This window comes from Leopardus geoffroyi, chromosome E2 (genome assembly GCF_018350155.1).
Source record: "Leopardus geoffroyi isolate Oge1 chromosome E2, O.geoffroyi_Oge1_pat1.0, whole genome shotgun sequence".
Taxonomy (NCBI): Eukaryota; Metazoa; Chordata; class Mammalia; order Carnivora; family Felidae; genus Leopardus; species Leopardus geoffroyi.
In genome coordinates this window covers 25,501,288-25,527,428 of record NC_059335.1, presented here as the reverse complement: position 1 = coordinate 25,527,428, position 26,141 = coordinate 25,501,288, and the positions used below count along the sequence as shown (strand labels likewise).

At 36.6% G+C, this 26,141-nt stretch overlaps 1 protein-coding gene, 1 long non-coding RNA gene and 1 other non-coding gene across 4 annotated transcripts in view; 2 read left to right on the top strand and 1 right to left on the bottom strand.

The window, feature by feature from the left end:
- The window catches only part of ITFG1 (integrin alpha FG-GAP repeat containing 1), a 347,243-nt gene that overhangs the window by 262,410 nt on the left and 58,692 nt on the right, over positions 1-26,141 (top strand). For both annotated transcript variants that reach the window (XM_045442649.1, XM_045442650.1), the window contains one exon: positions 23,299-23,377. In XM_045442649.1, the coding sequence (XP_045298605.1) occupies positions 23,299-23,377 (79 nt within the window). The remainder of the gene's footprint in view (positions 1-23,298; positions 23,378-26,141) is intronic.
- Positions 4,954-5,057, top strand: LOC123579521. Its single transcript, XR_006702822.1, has one exon. It is a non-coding gene; the product is annotated as a U6 spliceosomal RNA (small nuclear RNA).
- LOC123579101 lies at positions 13,148-14,351 on the bottom strand. The gene is made up of 3 exons (XR_006702620.1): positions 14,276-14,351; positions 13,599-13,727; positions 13,148-13,444 (listed from the first exon to the last, which is right to left on the bottom strand). It is a non-coding gene; the product is annotated as an uncharacterized LOC123579101 (long non-coding RNA).

The following is a 26,141-nucleotide window of genomic DNA, read 5'->3' as shown; positions in this document are numbered from 1 at the left end:
CTGCTTTCATATCATTATAAAAATGTAAATGTATATAGTAGGGGAGGCTATGGGGAGGAGAATGCAGAAGATGTATGAGAACTCTCTGTACTTTCTACTTAATTTGGCTATGAATCTAAAACTGCTCTAAACAAGAAAGTCTGTTTTTTAAAAATTTTAAAGTATAGATGTAATTAATCAGAGGCTTAAGATTAACTTGGTGATTTAGGTATTGTCTACCTAATCTGTGAATTATTCAATTCCTCTTGCTTCCTGTCATTGACCATATTCATTACATGGTCAAGCAAAGAACTGTAAAACATTGAAATGAAACCCACTCATTTTACCTATAAGTTCTGGCAGAAAAGTGGATAGGAAAGGCTGTATGATTAAAGCAGCTGCAGGTAATACTTCTGAGATCAATAATGTTCCCATTCTCTTTATCTTAAAATAAAAGCAACTTTAATTGTATGGAGAACTTTCATTTAGAAAGTCGCATAAGTTGGGGTGCCTGGGTGGCTCAGTCGATTAAGTGTCCAACTTCAGCTCAGGTCATGATCCCCCGGTTTGTGGGTTCGAGCCCTGCATCGGGCTCTGTGCTGACAGCCTGGAGCCTGCTTCAGATTCTGTGTCTCCTCCTCTCTCTTCCCCTTTCCTGCTCACACTCTGTGTCTCTCTGTCTCTCAATAATAAACGTTTAAAAAAATTTTTTTTAGAAAGTCACATAAGTAAAATTCACCATGCAGAGAGATGTTCTTACGATGATTACTCCAACAGTCCTGCACCTTTGGGCTTTTTTTTTTGGTGACAGATCTGCCTCCCATTCGTCCATTTATTATTTTCTTTGAAATTCAGATCCTGCTGAACTGCCTTCACATATATCATTTTCCTGCCTCACTGATATCACAAATCACAATTTTATGACAACCTAAAAGAAACAAATGCACACTATACTTCCCCAGTTTTCCATATATCAAATGTATGCCCTCTTGTATTTTATGAAGAAGTAGGCCTTCTTCATATTGCTTTGTACTGAACATAGTATAAAGTTTTACATCAGGTATATGACCCTATGTGAAACTAAGAGGGAAAATGTACCTACCACATGATATTCTTTACCACTTTAATTTATGAGTTGGATAGCTCTTGTGCTACTAATATGTTCCCACCTGATACAGGCAACCTATTTGATAATATGAAGAAAGGAAAGAATTATTCAAATCAGAAACCAATCCCACCCAAATTCCTTCATCTCCATTTTGAAAACCCCTGCTCATACTCTGGACCTTATCTACCAGAGCTATTTTACTTTAGAAATTTTTTTATTGTTTGTTTATTTATTTATTTTGAGAGAGAGGCATGCAGGCGAGCAGGGGAGGGGCAGAGAGAAAGGAAGAGAGAAACTCCCAGCAGGCTTCATGCTGTCAGCCCAGAGCCCAACTCAGGGCTTCATCTCACAAAGTGTGAGATCATGACCTGACCTAAAATCAAGAGTCAGAGGCTTAACCTACTGAGCTACCCAGGTACCCTACTTTTGAAATTTTAATGCCATCCATTCAGCTATTTGACTACAAACTATTTTCCAGCCTTCTCTTTCCCATTACTACACCTGTTCAACTTTAAGGCTGTTAGTCTCTTGACCTGTAATCAGCCCACTCCTGCCTTTACCTTCCTCGTGTAGCTACCATACATCAACCTCACTCCTGCCATTACTTTTAACTCCCATTAAGCACTCTCCTTCTACTGTACCTGCCTAGCAAAATTATAGCCCTGGGTTAGCCCAAGCTATTTACCTTCTTCAGTCCTAGACCTAGGCTCCTGGGCATTTCTAAAAAAAATAATAAACATACTTGCATATTGGTACCACCACTAGTTCATAGTCTTTACCTGAAATGAGCATTCTTAATTGTATCATAGTCTTATATGGATTCCTAGTCATCTTTTCGCCCATTCCTTTTCTCTGATTACTTTCAGGATTTTCTCTTTGTCTTGGGTTTTCTGCTGATTGAATATGATATGCATAGATAAATATAGGTTTTTAGTATTTTTCCTGTTTGGTGTTCTCTAAGCTTCCTGGATCTGTGGTTTGATATGTCACTAATTTTGGAAAATTGTCATGTTATTTCAAACATTTCTTTCTATTCCTTTCTCTCCTTCTCCTTCCAGTAATCCAGTGACACATATGTTACACCTTTGTCCCACAGTTCTGTTCAATTTTTTCATTAGTTTTTCTCTGTGTGTTTCAGTTTTGGAAGTTTCTATTGCTAGATCTTCAAGCTCACTGATCCTTTGTTCAGCCGTATCCAGGCTTTCTTCATTTTTATTATTTCTATCATTTCTGTTTGATTCTTAAGACTTTCCATCTCTCTGCTTGTATTAATAGTCTGTTTTTGCATGCTGTCTACTTTTTCCAGTAGAGCCCTTAATGTATTAATCATAGTTCTTTTAAATTTCTGGTCTGCTAATTCTAACATTCTGCTATATCTGAATCTGGTACCAATGCTTGCTTTGTCCAAACAAAGTTTGAACTTTGTTTTCTGCCTTTTAGCATGCCTTGAAATTTTTTGTTGAAAATCGGATATTATATATTGGGTGAAAGGAACGAAGGTAGATGGGCCTTTAGCATGAGGTTTTATGTTTATCCAGCTAGGAAAACTCTAACAACTGTGTTTACTGTTTGCAGTAGCTATGCTGTCAGAGGAAGCAGTTTTCTCCAGTGTCTTTTTTCTTCCCTATTGTCTTTGTGTTTTTCTCCCACTTCTTAAACAGGGTCTGAGGCTTGCAGTGCTTTTAGCTATAATCCCATTATAAGACAGAAGCCCAGTTCATGTGGTGGTAAGGCGCAGGAGTTAGAAAATGCATCCTATACTCCTATGATTAGGTCTCGGGCTTTTAGTGAGCCTGTGTCCCTGGGATGTGGCATACACATGTGCTTCTTCTTTGCTTCCCCTCCCCCATGAGCAAGACAGGAAGGCCAGAAAGGGCTAAAGTTAGGCATTTCCTTTCCCCCAGGTTAAACCCAGGTCACTTAAGATCTGGTAAAATAGTTTTCCTTGAGGGTAAGGTGTTAAGAACCAAGGGCTCTGGGCCTATGTCAGAATGCTTACTTCCCCTCCCTGTGCTAGAAGCATGAGAGTTCTGACCCAATCTTACCCCTGAGAATCTGGTGGGACTTCTGGAGGTAAAACTCAGAAAAGCGTGGGGCTCCTCTAAGACTGTTTACCTCCCTCTTCCAGAGTTTGAATTCTCAAACTAGTTCCTATTGAGCTTCCAGCAATTTTTCCATTACAGTTTAAGTGTCCTACCAGTACTAGCTCCAGTTTCAGTCATCTGCTTTTAGGCCTCTGCTCCCAGTAAGCTGTGATTCTGTATCCACCCCTCTCTCCAGTGTCAGGGTAGCAGTTTGCCCTGTGACCTGAGTTCTCTGAATCTAAGGAGAATTGCTTTTTTACTTCAGCTTTTTTGTTCTTTTTCTGAGGAGTTAGGACTTCCAAGCTCTTTACAGGTCAGACCAGAAACTCTCCTCATATTTTTTCTTTAAAGATTTTTTTTAAGTAAATTTATTTTGAGAGAGCAGGAGAAGGGGAGAGAGAGAGGGAGAGAGAGAATCCCAAGCAGGCTTCATACTGTCAGCGTAGAGCCTGACATGGGGCTCAATGTTATGAACTATTAAAGCATGACCTGAGCTAAAATCAAAAGTCGGATGCTTAAATGTCTGAGGCACCCAAGAGCCCCTCTCCTTGCATTTTTATCAGTATTGCTTTATTTTTCCTTGTTATAGCTTTATTCCAACATAACTGATATGCAATAAGCTGCACATAATGAATATATTCAATTTGATGTTATGATGTATATATTATATATATATACACAATATATATATTTATTTGGAAATATATATCCATTACATATGGATATATCATGCCAATATAATGAAACACATACTATATCTAAAAGTTTTTTTGTGCCCCTTGGCTATCCCTCCTTCTCACCTTCCCTGACCCTCCTCCCTATGCTACTTACTTTTCCTCAGTCACCACTGATAGCTTCTCTGTGAGTGTTGCTTTACTTTAAAAGTTGTTCTTGTTACTTCATGGCTTTTATCAATATGTCTTCCTCTGTGTCATTTATTGTTCTTTTCCTTGAAATTTGTTTAACTTTTTTTAAAATTTGAACATCTATAGAAGTATAGGTTAATATAATAAAACTCCTTGTGTCCATACTACCATCCACCTTCAGCACTATCATCATATACCACCACCTACTAATTCCATTCACAGCCCCTCTTAAGCTATTTTAAGGAAAATCCATTATGTCTTATATTCTGTAAATACTTCCATGTATATCTCTCTAAGATAAGGACTTTTTACATGTTAGACCAGAAACTCCCATTTTTTCATAAAAAAAACTATTTTATATCCTTTCCAACATCTTCTTAAATCCATCCCCACATTCATTTCTCAGTCATTGACCTAGATTCCTACTTCAAAGGGAAAATAAGAATGTAAAATCAGAATTTCTTCAACTGTGTTCAGTAACTTTGGGGAAGTTATATAACTCCTATTAAGCCTTATTTTCCACATCTGTATAATGGGAAACTAATTGTATGCATTTATGTTAGCTTCCTATTCCTGCTGTAACAAATTACCATACATTTAGTGGCCTCAAACAGCACAAATATATCCTTTTACAGTTGTGGAAGTCAAAAATACAAATATGCTTCACAGAGCAGGACTCCATTCCTTTGGAGGCTTTAAGGAGAATCCATTCCCTTGCCCTTAACTTCTCAAGGCCACCTATATTCCTTGGCTTATGGCCCTTCTATCCATCTCTAAATCCAACCATGTAGCATCTTCATACCACTGACCCTAACCCAATCCTGCCTTCCTCTTTCACTTATAAGGACTGTAGTGATTATATTGGGTCCATCTGGACAATCCAAGATAATCTCTCCATCTCAAGACCCTTAATCATGTGTTTGCTTCAGCAACACATATACTAAAATTGGAGTGATACAGAGATTAGCATCGCTCCTGGGTAAGAGCGACATGCAAATTCATGAAGCATTCCACATTCTTAAGGGAAAAAAATCCTTAATCACATTGGCAAATTCCCTTTTGCAATATAAGATTATCAACAGGTTTTGGGAGCTAGGATGTGAACATCTTTTTTTTTTTTTTTCCAACATTTATTTATTTTTGGGACAGGGAGAGACAGAGCATGAACGGGGGAGGGGCAGAGAGAGAGGGAGACACAGAATCGGAAACAGGCTCCAGGCTCTGAGCCATCAGCCCAGAGCCTGACGCGGGGCTCGAACTCACGGACCGCGAGATCGTGACCTGGCTGAAGTCGGACGCTCAACCGACTGCGCCACCCAGGCGCCCCCAGGATGTGAACATCTTTAGGGGACCCTTATTCTGCCTACTACACTACCTCCTAAGGTTTTTATTAGGATTAGAAGAATTAATGTAGGCAAATCAGAGCAGAGGTCTAATACACAATAAATACTCAAAAAGTGTATCTGCTATTCTTTGTCAATGGTAATGGTTATTTTCCTGCCTCTATAACATCCCTGTATTAGCAAGGATAATGAGTTCCAAATTTTTGAGAAATTCTGGTGTTCTGTTTGCCTTCAAGATAAGACTAGAGGTCTATTTGACTTCATGACTTTTTTCTTATAATGTAAATCTTTTTTGATATATATCACAAATTTATGAAATATGGATATCAATATTTTTAGTGAGAGCTACCATAAACATCTGTGAATCTAAAGAGTATGTTTATTCCTACTTCCTGATTTTTCTCTTTAAATACCAAACTAATTTTTTTTAATCTTTTATTCACAATATAACATATATTGTGGGGACGCCTGGGTGGTTCAGTAGGTTAAGCGTCCGACTCCAGCTCAGGTCATGATCTCACGGTCTGTGAGTTTGAGCCCCGGGTCAGGCTCTGTGCTGACAGCTCAGAGCCTGGAGCCTGCTTCAGATTCTGTGTCTCCCTCTCTCTCTGCCCCTCCCCTGCTCATGCTCTGTCTCTCTCTGTCTCAAAAATAAATAAAAACATTTTAAAAATAATAACATATACTGTGTTAGTAGAGATTATAGCTTCTTTCTCTGTCAATTGGTAATTCTTTTAACCAAAGCCTGCTGACTTTTCCCACTTTATGGATTATGAGTCTATAAGCAGGCATATGAGTATTCTCATTGAACAAAGGGTTGGAAATAGTCCTTTAATCTGCTATATACAAAAAGAATCCATGCATATTCCTTTTAAGTAGTTTCATGAGGACAGAGGAAGGATCTGTTTTGCCTGTCTGTATGTCCTAGAACATAGCACAGGGCCCGTGCTTACCAGTTTCAGTTATCTTCTATAGCACTAAATATAATCTCTTCATCCACACCCATCCCTTTTGCTATTTTTTTTATTAATCAATGTACTAATTATGCTGTGAGTCCCACATCTCAGAGACCTCATTCCATTGTTTATTCTACCTAGCCTGTGTATTCAACCTCCGCCTCTCTGTTGCTGCCTTCCCTTCAGCATTTAAGGAGTACCCAAATCTCTCTTATCTGCAAGAGCAAATATGCATATTTTCCAGAACCTCACATCCTCTCCAGCTATTACCTAATCTCGGTTTTCTCTGCTCAGTCAAATTTATTAAGTTGTCCACCATTGGATCTCTCCCAATTAGTTACTTCCATATCCTTAACCGACTGTCGTAATCTAGCATTTGACCTGAGGCCTGGTTCTCCTGACCACTCTTAGGAACACTCTCCTTTCCTTGGTTTCCTTTATTTTCATGCTTTCTGGCTCCCTTCCACTTCTCTGGCCATTCTCCCTTTTCCTTTATGGACAGTTACTCTGCCCACCTGGAAATGCAGGTGCTCCTCAGGCTCTCACTCTAGGTTCTCTTCTCACTCTACTCTCTCAGTTATCTCAGTCTCTCCCCTATTTGTTTGGTGGGTGTTTTGTTTTGTTTTGTTTTGGGGTGCTTGGTTTTGCCATTTGTATACTGATCACTCCCAACCCTGTTTTCCAGCCATCTCTCCTGAGCTTCAGACCTTTATATCTGAGTGTCTTACAGGGACTGATAAAACTGAAATCCAGTGTTTCCCCGCAAAAACTCAGTCCACTTCTTATGTTCCCTTTCTCAGTTACTTTTTCCTTTCCCTTACCCCCCAGATCTACTAGGTTATTGGTCTCAACCCTTAAATATCCTTCCTCTATCCAATCATCATTTAGTCCAGGTTATCATTGTTCTTGCTTTTCATGCCTGACTGTTGGGAGTTATCTGAGCCATCCTTCAAAAAGGTACCCCAGTGATCTTTCTAAAATACAGACCTTCAGTGGCTTCTCTTTGTCCTTGAAAAATGGTCCAAATCTAGTTAGACCTAGTTTGACCTAGCTTGAGCTTTTGTTTACCTCTTCAGCCATATTCCTTGCCATTTCTCCTCACACCCACTCCCAGCTCTCTCAGCCACACATAACTATTTGTTCTGCCATTCTGTCTCATCTCCAGCCTCTTGCATGTTTTTTCTCTGTCCTGAAGCCTCCTCTTCTCCACCTTCTCCTAGAGTCCTTCATGTGACCTTCAGGTCAGCTTTCAGACAGTATTTCCTCTGAGAATCATTCCTGGGCTCCCCACTGACATAGGTCTGGATATACCGTCTGTTGTTTCTTAGCACCCTATGCATAGTCCTGCTACTTACCACTTCTGTATTTGGTGAGTTTTCTGTGTTCAGCCCTTGAAGGAGACTGGGTCTTGTTTATTATTCTGTACTTACTCCCTAACACAGTGGCCTGACACATAGTAGCACAATAAATATTTATGTATGAATAAATGAGCTTTTCCTAAAATTTGGTTTCCTTTTTTTTTATGGGCCTTCATTGATAAATGTACCATACCACCTCTTAACCACAATCACAATCCACATACCACCTCTTAACCACAATCACTTAACATATTCATTGTTAAGTTTGAACATTTGCAGAATAAATTACAAGCTATTCACAAGAGAAATGCATTCTGCAAAGCCCTGATATAAAGGGAAAACATCCCTTATTTATGTTCTCAGAGATACCTCATTATGAGACAGATGTTTCAGTTGTTACTACAAACAGATTTTTAATATATGTAGCAGAACAAGATGTATCTTTAACATTTTTTTTCATCTTTTCAATCAGAAATATTCTCAGGCTTGTATTTGTTCTGTGTAGGAATAATATGAGAAAGTATAAGCCAAGTAAGTTTCTCTTTGTCTTTATTTTAAGGAAAATAATCCGATTTAGTACTTTTACCTTCCCATCTTTAAAAGACACTAGTCTTTGCTACAACAAATATTTATTGATCAAAACAGATTTATGTATTTGATATCTTTTTAAAATATTATTCTACCTTTAATTCTAAGTATTTGCCTTTTTATCACACCTGACGGTGGCAATATCATCTTTCCTCTACCAAGGATAGAAAAAAATTGAAATTTTTCTACATTTAATGTCCTTTTATAGTCTTTTACAAAGGGAAAAATTCCTTGCATTTTTAACAGGAAAATAACCAAAATTAAATAAATAATTTACTGAATTTAATGTCTTAAACAAATAAGAAATAATAGAAAAAATTCAATATTGAACTAAATTAGGCAATACAGTTAACACTAATGAAAATAAGGAAAAATATCCATGAGTGTTTATAAAAACATGAACAAGATAAAAAAATTACCTATGAGAAAAATAAATCCATATGTAAGTCGCCTATCTTTCTAACATTTTAGAATCATAAACTTTATATTGCATAGTTAAACCTAATATTGATTTTAGCTAACACAATGTGTCTTACAAGTTCTTCCAGTTTAGTTTTACCATCCAGAGCCAATGATGTAAAATATACTGTAGTCTCCAAGTAGGAGCCCAAGACCTTAAAACAAATCCTTAGATAATCAGGCACTTAACAGTGACTTAAAAACCCCAAGATTTGTCTAGGCTACTTAAAAAGATAGTCTAATGAAGAAAAGAAATGTATTCAAACCCTGATTTTCTATAATTCAACAGGCATACAGAGGACAGTTAGTTTAAAACAATCTGTATAATACAGCACCCAAACAGTGTTGCATCAATATGACACATCCTAGAACAAGAAAAATGAGCCAAATATAATCCTTGTTTACTTCTAGAATGGAAAACTTGAGAGATCACTAATATTTTTTCATTTAGCTTCTCTGAATTCTCTCAAACGAATATCAGACATGACATTTAAAAGGAAAGTTGGGACAATGTGAGAGATTTGTACTGATTTTCACACAGAAAGTGAACTTACTAGATGATGGGGTATAGGGCTCAGCATTCCAGAGGAATAGCTAATGTCTTAATTTTTTCTTACCAAAATTTATGAATTCAATTTATGAAATGTTTTCAACAAATATGTTTCTGCCTTGAAGATAAAAACTGAAACTACTGTAAAATTCTATGTTAACTATACTTCAATTTAAAAACGAAAATACAACATGACTTCTTCTAATGACAGAAGGAGGCTTCGTCTCCTAAGTCAGAAGTTGGCAAACTGTAAAAGACCAGAGAGTAGTTTCAGCTTTGTGTGGGTCACATGGTCTCCATCTCAACTACTCAACTCTAAAGTAAAAGCAGCCATAGACAATATGTAAGCAATGAGCAAAAATCTGTGTTCCAATAAAAATTTATGAAAATAGGATGCAGGCCAGGTTTGCCACAGGGGCCATTGTTTGGCAATGCTTACCTAGGGTTATACACTCAATGATTGACTGCTTTACCACTTACTCAGCCTGATACAAAACATCATTGTACAAATGTCATGTTAAGTGAGGTGTGTCCAGGAAAGTGTGAGTAAATCCTTGGGCTTTGCAGTGAATCCAAGAGAAAAAATGCTCCTGTATGATCTGAGACCCCAAAATACACAGAATATGAAATCACAATATACTAGATATCATTGCTGAAAACATGAGGTTTGGTCACCCACACGTATGACACAGTCCCTCCCTTCCCCCAACTCTTCAGAACATGGGACACCACTCTTTTATACAATTCAAGCCATCACTACCTGGTGGTGTACCTTATGTTTGGGCTGGCACCTGTGAGTATAACTGTCATCCATTAAGGCTTATTTGTGCTTCCTATCTAAGTTTCCAGAGCCTTCACTCTCAAACAGCACTTCTCAAAAACCATGGTTTGTGACCTAAACTGTATGTACCACACCCTGATGTGAAATTTTCAGGCCACATTAAAACATGGTTGTGCACAATTTCCAGAAATTTCTGTGGAGAGTTGATCTGCCTGTGTGTAGATATGGCATCATGCCTTCAATCTTACTATTATGGGCTCTCTAAAACCCTCACATTCCAGTATAAAAAAGAAGATTCAGAATCACTGGGAACTGGGTCATAATCGTGAGGCACTTATAAACATCATTCCACACAAAAAAAGTTGCCAAACCAAAAGCAAGGACAAGATGTAAGACATAAAGGACCAATGATTTTTTTATGACTGAGGAGGTCATTCATGTATTCAGTCAATATTTATTTATTCACTTCCTGCTATGTTCTAGGTGCTACATGAGACAAAAATCACTGCCCTCATGGAGATCACAGTCTAGTACACTAGTACAGCATACTAGTAGAATGAGATATTTGAGCTGGGAGTGGCCTTTATATTGCACAGCTCCAGGGTTTCACCATTCATGTCACAGTCTATGTCAGTGGCACCCCCTAGAGTGGTAAAATGGACAACCTGTAGAGTCTTCCATGGTGACCATGACTTGATTCTTGAAGGACTAGGATTTTAGTAGGTACAGAAGCAGAAGGAGGGCAGTCCAGGTAGAGGAAAATAGTATATGCGAAGGCATCATTTATTTAGTGCCTAAGGTTGACGTGGCTGTAGGCCCTGGGGCTACTAAGAGTAAATTCTTGTGACCTGAATTATAAAACCACATCATTCCTTCAGTCATTGAAAAAAAATAGTTGTTAAGCACTTACCATGATCCAGGCTCCACTATAAAACATTGGGATACAGCAGTGAACAAATCCAAAATTGTATCCAACCTCATGGAATTCACAATCCAAGACCATATGAAGAATTACAAGAATGATGAGCACTTCAGTAGTAAAGTACCCAGTGTTAGGAGTGCTTATAACTGGGCGAACATACCCAATTCAGGTAGTTAAAAATTGGAGGGATGGGAGAGGAATGGATGGGGTAAAAGCATAAAAGAGGGGAATGGGCTTGGATTGTTTAGGAAATCAAATGTCCACAGCAAAAACAATTCAAGAGTGTCTTCAAAGACACTCTTTGGGCAGCTCGAAAAAAAAAGACATTTAATACACTTCTTGCTAATCCTGGATGTTAGGTCTCCATAGGAATGTGTAGGGGGGAACATTGACCTCAGTGTGAATTCTGTAGGGGGGAGGAATTTCAAAGAGAAAACAGTTCATTTTATAGAAACTAGTATGCATTTGTTTCATTAAGCAAGAACTCTTAACACTTAGACAACCAAGATTACTGTACCACTTACTACAGGTTACATCCTCAAAAGTGTGTCTGTAAACTTCAGATGAAACTCACGACCTCCAAAGCAGCACCAGGTCCATTCCTAGACCCTGACTCAGCCTTCTTCCCCCACTTACAAACCAGGGACAAAAAAAAAAAAAAAAAACCTGTGTCTTTTTCTGTTCAATTCAGGAACTTAGATGTCTTACTGTAAAAAGGAAGAAACTCTCATGAAATGGTGAAGAACTCGATAATTACTTAATATAGAAAGTGATAAAAAAGAGATTGTTTACTTTATGTATTGTTACAAGTCTTCCCATTTATAGTAAGTACCTTTTCCTTATCCCATGTATGTGGAAAACATTTCTAAACGTTAAAACACATCATTGGCACATATAAACCTTATGCTAGAGTGATCATCCATATCAGACAAACTACTTAGAATTTTATAATTTCTGCCTTATTGTTCTTTCTGTTGAATAGAACAGGGGCAAGAAAACACCATCCAGTGGACAAATCCAGCTTCCTGACTGTTTTTGTGAATTAAGTATTATTGGGACACAGCCGCACTCATTTATTTACATATTATCTATGGCTACTTTAATGCTATATCAAAGTAACTGGCAATGCAAGACCTTATGGTCCACAAAGGCTAAAATATTTACTGTCTATCTGGCTCTATAGAGAAAATGTTTGCAGACATCTGGGCAGAATAACAACAATAGAAAGTAAAAGTTACTCTCATCTTTCTCTGATTAACTAAACTTTTTAAGCTAGCACCCTAAATATCCATTCAGTCAAATATTTGCTGTTTCAGAGATGTTCCCTCCAAATCATTTTAAACTATCTCTTGTGAAACTGTACAAGCTATAAGATTCTCTCATTTGAAATACTCTGATTTATTGCTCAAGATAGGAGTGCTTCCGTCTACATGATTGTTCTTTCTCTCAATTTAAATCACTTCCAAATTAAAATTTGCTTGCAAATTTAATAAAGGTTATTTAATGCTGAAATATCCATATTTTCTTATGTATACTACTTGCTTCCTTGCTTGTCAAGGGAATTCTACTCCCACACATATTCCAACAAGACCCTACACTTCACTTATATACCTATCTGGTAGCCTTAAGTTTGCCCTTAAGAGGAAAAGGTCACACTATTTTGTAGTTACAGATGAAAATTGAGTATGCTCAAGTCATAATAGTATAGGCCACGTGAAAGCACTTACACAATAAATACTTTCAGATCATGCCTTTTAAGAGCTAAATAATTTAAAGTAAATAAACATTTCATATTATATCACACAATTCAGAAAGCTTAATGATTCCCAACTTGAATCTCTCTGCCTTTCAAATCTGCGAAATTTCAATTCTATGAACTCTCATTTTACTGCTTTGCAAAATTTGTGTTGGTTAAGAAAGGTGCATTGCTACTATAAAAAAAAAAAAAATCCACACCACTACAAGCAATTGAAAAGAATGAGAAGTGTCTCAGTGTTTTCTGTGTACCCAACTGAATCAATGGTTTTATTCTCTTGTATTCAATCAAATCCAATCATTAAACAAAAACTTAGGGTATGCTAAATACTCTCATAAGCTGATAATTTTTATAAAGTATACAAAATGTAGTCCTAGTAGATAAGTGGGGTCCCCAAACAACCAGCATCAGCATCTCTGGAAAGTGTAAGAAATGCACATTCCCAAGGGCTCACCCAGACATGTGAAATAAGAACATCTGAGGATGCACTCAATCCATCTGTATTTTAACAGTCACTCCAGGTGTTCAGTGCTTTCTAAAGTTTGAAAGTCCAGTCCACAGCCCTGGACATTGGGGAAAGGGATTTACTATAGGCCATCTTTGTCTTACACAGCAATTATGTATACTTGGAAGTGGAATTTTATTCCAAAGATAAATTCTTGCGCAAAGAAATTATTCATGTAGTTTTAGAATCCTACAAAAAAAAAAAAAAAAAAAGAAGGTGAACTTGATAAATGTTTCTGGTTATAATCAAAATAATTTTGCTCACTTAATAGTTCAACATAATTGAAAAGGAGATTTCATTACCAAAATTAAAAAACAATAATGCATACATATTGGATACTTACTGTGTGCCAGGCACTGTTCTAATTATTTTACACATATTTGCTCAGTCTTCACTATAATCCTATGAGAGAGGTACTGTGATTATCCTTAATTTAAGATGAGGGAACTGAAACAGGGAGGAGTTAAGTAACCTGCCGAAGATCACACAGAAAATAAATTAAAGAGGAGAAATTTGAATCCATATTGTCTGACTCTAAAAACTACATTGTTATTCTCAGGATTTGAAAAGCTAATACCTAAAATACTCTCAATATATGAAATATATGGAATAACTCACAGGCCTAAAATTATTGTATTAATCAGCTCTAACTACCATTACAAAATACAGTAGAAATTTATGTTCTCACAGTTATGGAACCTGGAAGTCTAAGATCAGGGTACCAGTATGGTCACGTTTTGATGGAGGCTCTCTTCCTGGCTTGCCAAGGGTCACCTTCTTGCTTTGTGTTCATATGGCCTTTCTAGGTTTGAGCACATGGAGAGAGAGAGAGCAAGCTCTGTGGTGTCTCGAGGGTTGCACTCTCATGACCTCTCTAACCCTAATTACCTTCCAGATACCAGCACATTAGGAGTCGTGGCTTCAACATATAAGTTTGGGGTGGAGACAAACATTCAGTCCATAACAGAACAAAAATCCATTTCAGAGGAAGTGTGAAGAAGAAATTAATGTGAAACTCACAGATGTGTTATCATCATTCCTGATTGACATTCCCATAGTTTGGGCTCCTGGCATATTACCTTTTCAGGTTTCACCTAAAGGAATTTAAGATGTGTGCATAAATACTTACATGAACTAGAGGAATTATTTCAGAAATTCTTAATACAGATATGTAAAAGATACTAAAGATATAGCAATACTACCAGCACTTCTACTGTATTAGAAGAGACACAGGGTAAAAATTATTCCAAGTATCTTGGCACTCAGTGTAAGCATGATCATTTTTTAGTATATTCTGTACTGAGTATTCATATAAATGCCAAGTGGCACTATCTTGGGGAAAAAAAAACAACTCTGAAACATGTGTAATGCTATGACATATAGAGTAAGAGACCAAAAAGATTTATAGGCAGAGGTATCAGTCATATCATTTCAAATGGGGAAGGTAAAGCAGGATTTATTACTCATTATGTACACAGTGGTTTAAAACTTCTTGGTCTAAGGACCCCAAAGAGTTTTCTTTGAGTTATGTCTATCACTATTACTCTATTTGAAATTAAAAACAAATAATTGCTAATGTTTCTATTAATTCATTTAAAAATAACAATAAACCCATTGTATGTTAACATAACCTATATTTTATGAAAAAATTAACTATACCTTCCACATTTAAAAATTAGTGGAGTGGCATTGCTTTACATTTTTTTTTAAATCTCTTTAATGTCTGCCATAATAGAAGACAGAAGATTCTTCTCTTTTTGCATTCAGTTTTTTGTTGTTTTCGTTGAAATACATGAAAAAAATTTTACTTCTCACACATGTATAGTAGAAAATGGGGAAGTTTGATTTCCTGTTCAGATTAATACTATACTGAGGCTGAACAAGTGGCAGTTATTGACAGGTTGCTTGTAGTGAGGAATTTTAAACCATATCAATGAATTTTTCTTCCTCTGTTACGTTACCCACTGGTTATTTACAAGTCTGTTGAATAATTTTCCATACATTTGTGAATTTACATTTATTGAGGCTTGTTTTATGGTCTACTACTTGGTTCCCCCTGGAGAATGTTCTATGTGTGCTTGATAAGAATATGCATTCTGCTGGAGATGAGTGCAGTGTTCTTTCCACATCTGCTACATCTAAATGATTTATAGTATTAAGTCATCTATTTCCTTGTTGATCTTCTGCCTCATTGTACTATACATTAATAAAACTGGTTTTTTGATAATTATAATAGTATCCAGCCATTATTGTTGAATTATTTATTTCTCCCATCAATTCTTTATGTATTTTGGAACTCTGTTGTTAGGTGCATTTATAATTATGTCTCCTTTTGGGGTGCCTGGCTGGCTCAGTCGGTTAAGTGTCCATCTTCGGCTCAGGTCATGATCTCATGGTCTGTGAGTTCGAGCCCCATGTCAGGCTCTGTGCTGGCAGCTCAGAGCCTGGAGCCTGCTTCAGATTCTGTGTCTCCCTCTCTCTCTGCCCCTCCTGCTCATGCTCTCTCTCTCTGTCAAAAATAAATGAACATTAAAAAAATGTATAATTATATCTCCTTTTATCATTATAAAATGTCCTTTTTGTCTCTAGTAACAAATTTCCTCTTAAAGTGTATTTTGTCTTAAAGTGTCGTACGGCCACTCCAGCTCTAATTGGGTTACCATCTAGATGGGATTTTAAATCCCTTGTTTCTTATACTCTATTTTTTTAACTTATTTTCTTAGTAGTTTCTCTCAGAATTAGTTTCCATCTTAGAAACAATCTATTTAATTCATATTAATGCCAACTTAATTTCAATAGCATAAAAAAAACTTTGCTCCAGTATACGTCAGTTTACTCCCCCCTCTTTTGTTCTTTTGTTGTCATACAAATTACATCTTCATGCATTATGTGCCAACAACATGGTTTTTTAATTAATTACTTGCTAAGTGAAATAAGTCAGAGAAAGAGACATCATATGTTTTCACTCATATGGAATTTGAGAAACTTAACAGAAGACCATGGGGGGAAAGGAAGGGAAAAAAAATAGTTTCAAAAGAGAGGGAGGCAACCATAACAGACTCTTAAATATGGAGAACAAATTGAGGGTTAATGGGGACAAGGGAGAGGGGAAAATGGGTGATGGGCATTGAGGATGGCACTTGTTGGGATGAGCACTGGGTGTTACATGTAAGTGATGAATCATGGGAATCTACTTCCAAAGCCAAGGGCACACTGTATCATACTGTGTGTTAGCTAACTTAACAATAAATTATATTTTTAAAAAAATAAAAATAAAGTAAAAAATAAAGACATGTTTTTTATACTATATTGCCCCACATTCAAGCTAACTCAAATAAACTTTTATTTGCCCCCCTCCCAAAAAAAACCACAATGAACCACAATGACATACCTCCTCACACCTGTTAGAATGGCTAAAATTAACAACTCAGGCAACAACAGATGTTGGCAAGGATGCGAAGAGGATCTCCTTTGCACTGCTGGTGGGAATGCAAACTGGTGCAGTCATTCTGGAAAACATGGATGTTCCTGAAAAAATTAAAAATAGAACTACCCTATGACCCAACAGTTGCACTACTAGGTATACAGGAGTGCTGATTCGAAGGGATTCATGCACGTCAATGTTTATAGCAGCAGTATCAACAATGGCCAAAGTATGGAAAGAGCCCAAATGTCCATCAACAGATGAATGGATAAAGGTGTGTGTGTGTGTGTACACACACACACACATAGTGGAATATTGACGATAAAAAAATGAAATCTTGCTATTTGCAACAATGTGGAGGGAACTAGAGTGTATTACACTAAGTGAAATAAGTCAGAGAAAGACAAATATATGATTTCACTCATCTGTGGAATTTAAGAAACAAAACAGATGAACATAGTGAAGGAAAGCAAAAGTAATAAAAATTAAAAAAAAAAAACAGAGAAGGAGACAAACCGTAAGAGACTCATAAATACAGAGAACAAATTGAGGGTTGATGGTGGGGTGTTGGGTAGGAGGATGGGCTAACATGGGTGATGAGCATTACAAAGGGCACTTGTTGGGTTGAGCACTGGGTGTCATATGTAAGTGATGAATCACTAAAGTCTATTCCTGAAATAATTATTACACTATATGTTAAGAAACTTGGATTTAAATTTTTTTTGTAAATAAACTTTTAATGTTTGTTTTTATTTTTGAGACAGAGAGAGAGCATGAATGGGGGAGGGTCAGAGAGAGAGGGAGACACAGAATCTGAAACAGGCTCCAGGCTCTGAGCAGTCAGCACACAGCCCAACGCGGGGCTCAAACTCACGGACCGCGAGATCGTGACCTGAGCCGAAGTCGGACGCTTAACCGACTGAGCCACCCAGGCGCCCCTAAATTTTAAAAAATAATAAAAAAATAAAAATAAAATCTCTGCTTAGTAAGTCAAACATCTAGGCTGCCTTGGGGGCAATTTCTACTGACTGCTTTTCTTCCCTCTATGTATGAACCAAACTCTCCTATTTGTGTCATAATTTTCTGTTAAAAACCAGACATTTTATATAATGGAGATCTCTCCCCTGGGTTTGTTGTTTTTGGTGTTTGTTGTTGTTGCTCCTGTTTTTTCAGTGATTTTCCTGGGCTAATACTTTAAAGTCTCTATTGTGTGTAGCCACTGAATTCCCTACTCAGCCTAAGAGTCAGATATAATTGGATAGACATTTCCTTAAATGAGATATTAGATGAGAGATTAGGGCCTTTGTGGTCTTTTGTCTGGAAACAGTGTTACACGTGTGTGGCCTGCTAGTCTCCAGAAATATGTCAGAGCTTTTCAAAGCCCGTCTTTGAACATCTTGTTCACATTTTGCCTTTTAAGATTTGGTCAACCTCTTATTAGCCCAAACTGATATCAAAGAAGCAATTGCTAATGATTGTTTTTAATAAATGTCCCAGTGTGATAGGGCTCTCCACCCAGAGCAAGTTCTCAGTCTTTCCAAATAAAGATAGTTAGAATAGAGCTTTGGTGAAAACTGCCAGACACAGCAAATAGTGACATTTCTCTGTGGATGAGGCTTTGGGAGCTCCCAACCTGTTCTGCCCCTCTATTAGCTGCTATGCTTTCATTTTCACGCTAATGTAGTTGCAGAGCTGCTGATTTCAAAGCCTACTTCAGAGCTAGGGAAAGGGTTATAGGAATAGGACAAATTAAAATGCAGCAAAGTGCACTATTCTTAACAATATTCAGTTCTTTTCTTGAAGTTCTCTTCTTTTCAGATGCTTGCAAAACTTTGATTTCCAGAGTCCTGAAAGGATTTGACAATTTTTTTTTTACCAGTGTTCTCATTGCTTTTATGAAGGAGATTTTTGAGGTCCTTACTATACCATTCTAGAAGTGATTCTCCTCTATTATTTTAAAATCCATTGGTCTGTCTTGTACTTTGAATCTTCTTTTATCCATGAATGATTTAATAACATCATGCATTGGTCATTTGGAAAATACTGGTTTACCAAGTTATGCAGATCTTCCCAATATTAACATATTTCATTATATAATATTTTAAAATCACACTTGTTAGGGGTGCCTGGGAGGCTGAGTCAGTTAAGTGTCCAACTCTTGATCTCAGCTCAAGTCTTGATCTCAGGGTCATGAGTTTAAGCCCAGCATTGAGCTCCACACTGGACCTGAAGCCTACTAAAAAATTTAATTAATTAAATAAACAAAATAAAATCACACTTGTTATATCACCACTGATCACATCGGAAAAGTTGTTAAGTTTTTAATATTTCAGGCTCACGGTGGATACAAGTCTTCTAAAATTCCAATTTTCAGGGCACCTAGGTGGCTCGCTCAGTCCATTGAGTGTCCATCTCTTGATTTCAGCTCAGGTCATGATCCCAGGTTGTGGAATTGAGCCTCACATCAGGCTCCATGCTAAGCATGGAACCTGCTTAAGATATTTCTTTCTCTCTCTCTCTCTCTCTTCCCCCTTTTCCCCCCACCCCTGCCCCCTCCGTTACTTACGCTCATTCTCTAAAATTTAAAAAATAAATAAAATTCCAATTTTCATTGAGAACCTCAAATTTTATCATTAGCCACGAATACTGCCAGTCATTTTCCTACAAATGACAGACTTGCCTTGTCATTTTCAAGAAAATGTTGGCTAAATTGAAATACCTAATGAACAACCATAGTTTAGTGCCACTGCTGATTATTCACCCTTTTACAGTGGGACCTTGGGATATCCCAGGGACCCAGGGACCTTCCACCATACTCAGAACTATTGTATGGAGGAATTGAATCTGGATTTCAATATTAAAGTGACCGACCCATGGTGAGAAGTGAAATTCAGCTTTAAGACTCATAATAGTGACTTGCTGACCTTATTTTTTAAATGAATATAGAACAAGAGAGAAAAACATGCCTAAGTAAATCTGTAAAATAAGGTACTGTGGATAATAGTATGAAATTTTTCAAGTGTGAAGTACAAAAAATAGTCTAGAATACATTTGGGGAAGTTCACTGAAAACACTGCTTATATTCAAGATACCAATATTCCAGCACATAGACGAGACCATGGGTAATGAAGTAAATTTGAGGTTGTAACACAGTGATAAATGTAGCCTCATAAATATTATTTCAAGCTTCAGTGGGATGAGACAAGAGTAAACTATGAAAGGGCATACCCTATTCCAAAGAAATAAACCTAGGAGAGATGAAATAATTCATATTAAGAAGTGTATACCACATTAGCAATGTTTGTTGCTAAGCATGTGAAGCAACATTCAGCTAGTAGGAGTGTAAACCTGTATTACCACTTTAGAAGAGAGAGAGAGAGAAAGAAAGAAAGGGAAAGAAAGAAAGAAATGGCACTACTTGTGATGAGCACCTGGTGTTGTATGGAAGCGTTGAATCACTATATTGTACACCTGAAACTAATATTACACTGTACATTAACTAACTGGAATTTAAATTAAAACTTAACAACAGTAATAATAATAATAATATTGCTACCTACCAACATAATGGAAAAAACAGAAGGAAATATTGAATATCTATTCAAAGAGTGTTTAGAGCCCCAAATCCTCTCCTTGCCTCAGCTTTGTAGATGGCTTCCATGTCTATTCTCACCCCAGCAGAAGTTTGGGGTTTTGTTCTCTGAGGAGGTTGTTCAACTGCAGCATGCCAGGCACATAGCGTAACCCAAACCTTACCCCTAACCTAACACTTAGCCCCTAATCCCTAAACCTAACTCTATGGAAAGGTCTCTGAACTGCAGGATGCCAGGCACATACCTTTACCCTGGCCCTAATCCTAACCCTAACCCTGGCCCTAACTCTAACCCTATATTTGAGAGGATAAAAAGTAGATGTGGTATCTATGTAATGGAATATTAGTCATAAAAAATAATGAAATCTTGCTATTTGCAATGACATGGATGAAACTAGAGGTTATTATGGTAAGCAAAATAAGTCAGAGAAAGACAAATACCATATGACTTCACTGATGTGGAATTTAAGAAACAAAGGAGAAAGGGCAGGGCGGGGGAGGGGGGTAGGAGAAATGAGAAAGGCATACTAAGAATCAAACTTTTAACGATAGAGAACAAACTGGTTACCAGATAGGAAGTGGGTAGGGCAATGGGTGAAATAGGAGATGGGGATTAAGGAGTGCACTTGTTGTGATGAACAACAGGTGTTGTATGGAAGTGTTGGATAACTATATTGTACACCTGAAACTAATATCACACTGTATGTTAACTGGAATTTAAATAAAAACTTTTTTTAAAAAACTGGCACTACCTAGTACACTTGAAGATGCACACGTATCCTCTGACTTTACAATTCTGCTCTGGGTACATAACCCCTGATAAATGTTATTAGCACTTGTGCATCAGGTAACATACATAAGAATGCCATGTTTATCATGGCAAAAAAAAAAAGGAAACAAGTGCCAATCAACAATAGAATGAAAAATATACCCTAATCATAGAATGGCATATTCCAAAGCAGTGTAAATGAACTATACAGCTACATGCTTAATCATGAATACATCTCAAAATAATATATTTTAAAAAGCAAGTTTTAAAAAAACAGAAAGATACATACAGTATTGTTCTATTTACATAAAAATTTAAAACAAGCATAACCAAATATATTTTAACACATTTGCATAAATGATAAAACTATAAAGTAAAAAGGAATAATTGCATGAAGATAATTCCATAGTGTAACTTCTATAAAACTACCTGTAGTTGCTTTAAAATTGTGCATATCTAAAGAACAATGCTTTCTCTTGCCCATTTGCAAGAGTCTTGGTCATTCTTTCATTGAAGTAATATATGTTGTACAAAGTGTACAAATATTTTTTTTTCCTCCAGAAAAGGACTTCACTGGGGCTCCTGGGTGGCTCAGTCAGTTGAGCACCCAACTTCAGCTCAGGTCATGATCTCATGGCTTGTGGGTTCAAGCCCCACCTCGGGCTCTGTGCTGACGGCTCAGAGCCCAGAGCCTGCTTCGGATTCTGTGTCTCCCTCTCTCTTTGCCCCTCCCCTGCTCACGCTCTCACTCTTTCTCTCTCAAAAATAAATACATATTAAAAAAATATTTTAAGAAAAAAAAGGACTTCATTGATAAGTTTGTTGTTAGTAGTTGTATTACTCATGAATCTTTTACTCAGTTATATCTTATGAATAATTCCATTCTTAGAGCAACCTGTTTTCTCATGACCATTGAAAGTCCATAGACTTCTAACACTCTTAAAATTCAATCAGGTAGTTGTCATATCAATTAAATCCATTATTTCTGGCCTGTCATCCTGGAGGAAAATCATTTCTAGCACATCATTAGACCATCTACATGTCTTAGTTAACTTTTCTCTACTTTAGTGGGAAGAACAGTAGAATTTTGAATTCTGTGAAGTGTTCAAAGAATTTCTTAATCATTTTGTCATCTCCTCTTAGGATACCCATTAAAGACATTGGTTTCTTTGTACTCTATTTAATTAGTGTTGATATATAGAGAGAATAAATCATTGTATCAAGGTGTGAGGAATGTTCCAGAAGTAAGGAACAATAAATACACAAATTGGAGCCAAACATCGTGACTGTAACTAGGCTCTGCCAGTTGTGTTTTCCTAAACTGGAAAATAATGTATTCTCTGAAGTCTAGCATAAGAGAAGAAATGTGGTGGAACTATTCATTAATATTTTCCAATCTTTTATAATTATTATGGATGGATTTTATTCATTTTGATATTTATTTTGGGAAAATGTAAACTATGTCTAATCCATCCCAGAAGGGAAAAGGAATTCTATACTCAACAGAAATGTCATAATAAGACTCTGCTAACTCTATTCTAGGTGGAACCAAAAGTAGTAAATTTTGCTTAAAATATTCACATTAATATAATAAAGAATAATATTAGATGTTAGAAATATACAATAAAATAACTATAAATGCAACTATGAAATCATTTAAAGTGTTGAGAATTTTCTACTAACAGAGGTTTTCTTTTTTTTATTTAAAAAAAAAATTTTTAACGTTTATTTATTTTTGAGACAGAGAGAGACAAAGCATGAATGGGGGAGGGTCAGGGAGAGGGAGACACAGAATCTGAAACAGGCTCCAGGCTCTGAGCTGTCAGCACAGAGCCCGACGCGGGGCTCGAACTCATGGATCCCGAGATCATGACCTGAGCCGAAGTCGGCCGCTTAACTGACTGAGCCACCCAGGCGCCCCACAGAGGTTTTCTTTTGAATACTTAACAGGTTGTCTACTTAAGGAAATGTTCTCTAACTGCCATATATGTATGTATGTATGTGTGTGTGTGTGTGTGTATATATATATATTGTATTGTAATATGTTGTATTACTCATGAATCTTTTACTCATACATATATATATATATACACACATATATATGTATATATGTATATATATAATATACATAATATATAACATATATTCTATATAATTATTGTAAAACTGTTTTAATTTATTTGTAAGAGATTTGTCTGAAACTTCAAATGACTTACTTACTTTTGTAGGCTTAACTATTTATTCCTTTTTTATTGCAGCCCTTTGGAGTAAATCAGCCTGGACCTTATATCATGTATACAACTGTAGATGCAAATGGATATCTGAAAAATGGTTCAGGTAAGACTTGATACAATATCCATAATAAACAAAAACACCTTCAATCAATATATTGGCAAGGTAAGCTGGATGACAAAAATTATCATCATCTTTTCACACCAGAAACTGTGCCCATCAGATTACAAAAAGATCCTTATGATAAATATACTAACGTTCATTCCTCATATATCCCGATTATGAGCCATATTGGAGCCAAATCATTATCCTTACTTTTCAGTTGAAGTAACAGAGAAATTGGGAGACATTACCTGAGTTATTTTGACCAAAATGTGAAGTGGTAACTTAGTTAACAAAGCTATTCTTAGAAGAAGTAAAAATTAGGAATCCAGTCTACAACCTAGACTAATTCTAGTTTTCTCATATGTGAAATAGAAGCTACAATGTTATATATAGGTTTTTTAATATGTGATTATAAATAAAAACTTCTAGTTGTATATTTGAATAAATAATAAAGGGAAATGCAATCAAAACAAAAAAGAAATAAGACTAAGCAAAGGATGTCCGTTTTTGACAGATGGCTAGCTGACTGAGAGGAGGTCCAAATCATAGTAAATACAACTGTTCTAATTTCAATTCCCTAAATAAGAAAAGGAACCCTAACATATTAATGGGCTTCTTTGAGATTCCTAGAGTCCTAACCATGAAGAGCTATAAAAAGAGTTGCTGTTACTCGTCCATTTTTATGCACCAAAAAAAGGAAGAATCCGTATATGACCATTCTCTTTTTATATAATGGCTTAACAATAAATGAAATATAAAAGAATGAGTTTCCTTTTTAGCTAATTATACACACTTAAGACTCTCAATTGTAATACTGCTTCAGCATAAAAAACATTCCATAAAACAAAAGCTGTTTAATAAAATTCACGGAGAAATTGACAAACACGACTAAAAACAAATACTTTAATACATCATTGTTAGTCAAGATTTGAATAAGGATATAGACAATTTGAACAAATAACTTATCTATGTTTTAGTTCAGATACATATCAAACTGTACAAAAAAGTTCCTGGGACCAGTTGGTTTTATCTTTTATCAGTTAATTCTGTTTGAGTTTTAACATGTAGATAATTTAATTGCTAGGTAAGCTGTTCCAGAACACATGAAAAAAAGATGTACTTATTTCATTTAATGAAGTAAGTATAACTTAGGCAATCAGTCTTTCACTAACCCTCCTTCAAAAACTGGAAATAAACTCTCTTCCCAGCAAACGTCAGTAGAACTTGATGGTGTACCTCTCTTATAACACCTACCACACTCTACCTTGTGTCAATAGTTATAGGGGCGCCTGGGTGGCGCAGTCGGTTAAGCGTCCGACTTCAGCCAGGTCACGATCTCGTGGTCCGTGAGTTCGAGCCCCGCGTCGGGCTCTGGGCTGATGGCTCGGAGCCTGGAGCCTGTTTCCGATTCTGTGTCTCCCTCTCTCTCTGCCCCTCCCCCGTTCATGCTCTGTCTCTCTCTGTCCCAAAAATAAAATAAACGTTGAAAAAAAAATTAAAAAAAAAAAAATAGTTATATATCTGTCTTATCTCCCATTAGACTATAGACTCATTAAAGACTGGTTCTATACCTAATTTTGTCTTTATGTGCTTTGCCCTTTCTAGGACACCCAAGTATTGGTTGAAATGCTAACATAAAACCAGTTCAAGGATTTATATTTCTTTAAAATAAGATTTGAGACAGAAAACTTGAACAGAAAGCTTAACCAAAATAGATTATAGTGACAGTTCATAACTGGTTGCAAAAACAATTTCTTCATCTAACATAAAGTAGTATAAACTATTGAAAAAACTGAATTAAAATTAATAGATCTGTGTTTATTATTATAAAGCCTCTACTTTGTGCTGGCCACTATTGCAGACTCACTCTATGGTATCTCATTGAATTTCACAGCACCCTTGCATGGCAGCCCTCAGTCTACACCTGAGGATGCTGAGGCTCCGGGAGCTCAAGTAATTTAGCTGTTTCAGTCAGCTCTTAACTAGTAGAGCTGGACTTAAACTCAGCACTAACTACAAAACATACACATTCTTTTATTTTTCTTTCTTATAATGTATTTATAAAGTCAAGTTAATTAACATTCAGTGTAGTATTGGTTTCAGGAGTAGAACCCAGTGATTCATCACTTACATATAACACCCAGTGCTCATCCCAACAAGTGCCCTCCTTAATGCCCATCAATCCTTCCACCCACCTCCTCTCCAGGAACCTGCAGTTTGTTCTCTGTATTTTACAGTCTCTTATGGTTTGCCTCCCTCTCTGTTGTGTTAACATATTTTTCCTTCCCTTCCCCTATGTTCATCTGTTGTGTTTCTCAGATTCCACATATGAGTGAAATTGTACATTTGTCTTTCCCTGCCTGACTTACTTCTCTTAGCATAATACACTCCAGTTCTATCCATGTGGTTGCAAATGGAAAGATTGCATTCTTTTTGCTTGCTGAGTAGTATTCCATTATACACACACACACACACACACACACCCCGTATCTTCTCTAACCATTCATCAGTCGATGGGACATTTGGGCTTTTTTCGTAATTAGGCTATTGTTGGTACTGCTGCCATAAACATTGGGATGCATGTATCCCTTCAAATCAGCATTTTTGTATGCTTTGGATAAATACCTAGTAGTACAGTTGCTGGATCATAGGGTAGTACTATTTTTAATTTTTTGAGGAACCTCCATAGTGTTTTCCAGAATGGCTGCACCAGTTTGCATTCCCCCCAATAGTGCAGAAGGGTTCCCCTTTCTCTCAATCCTTA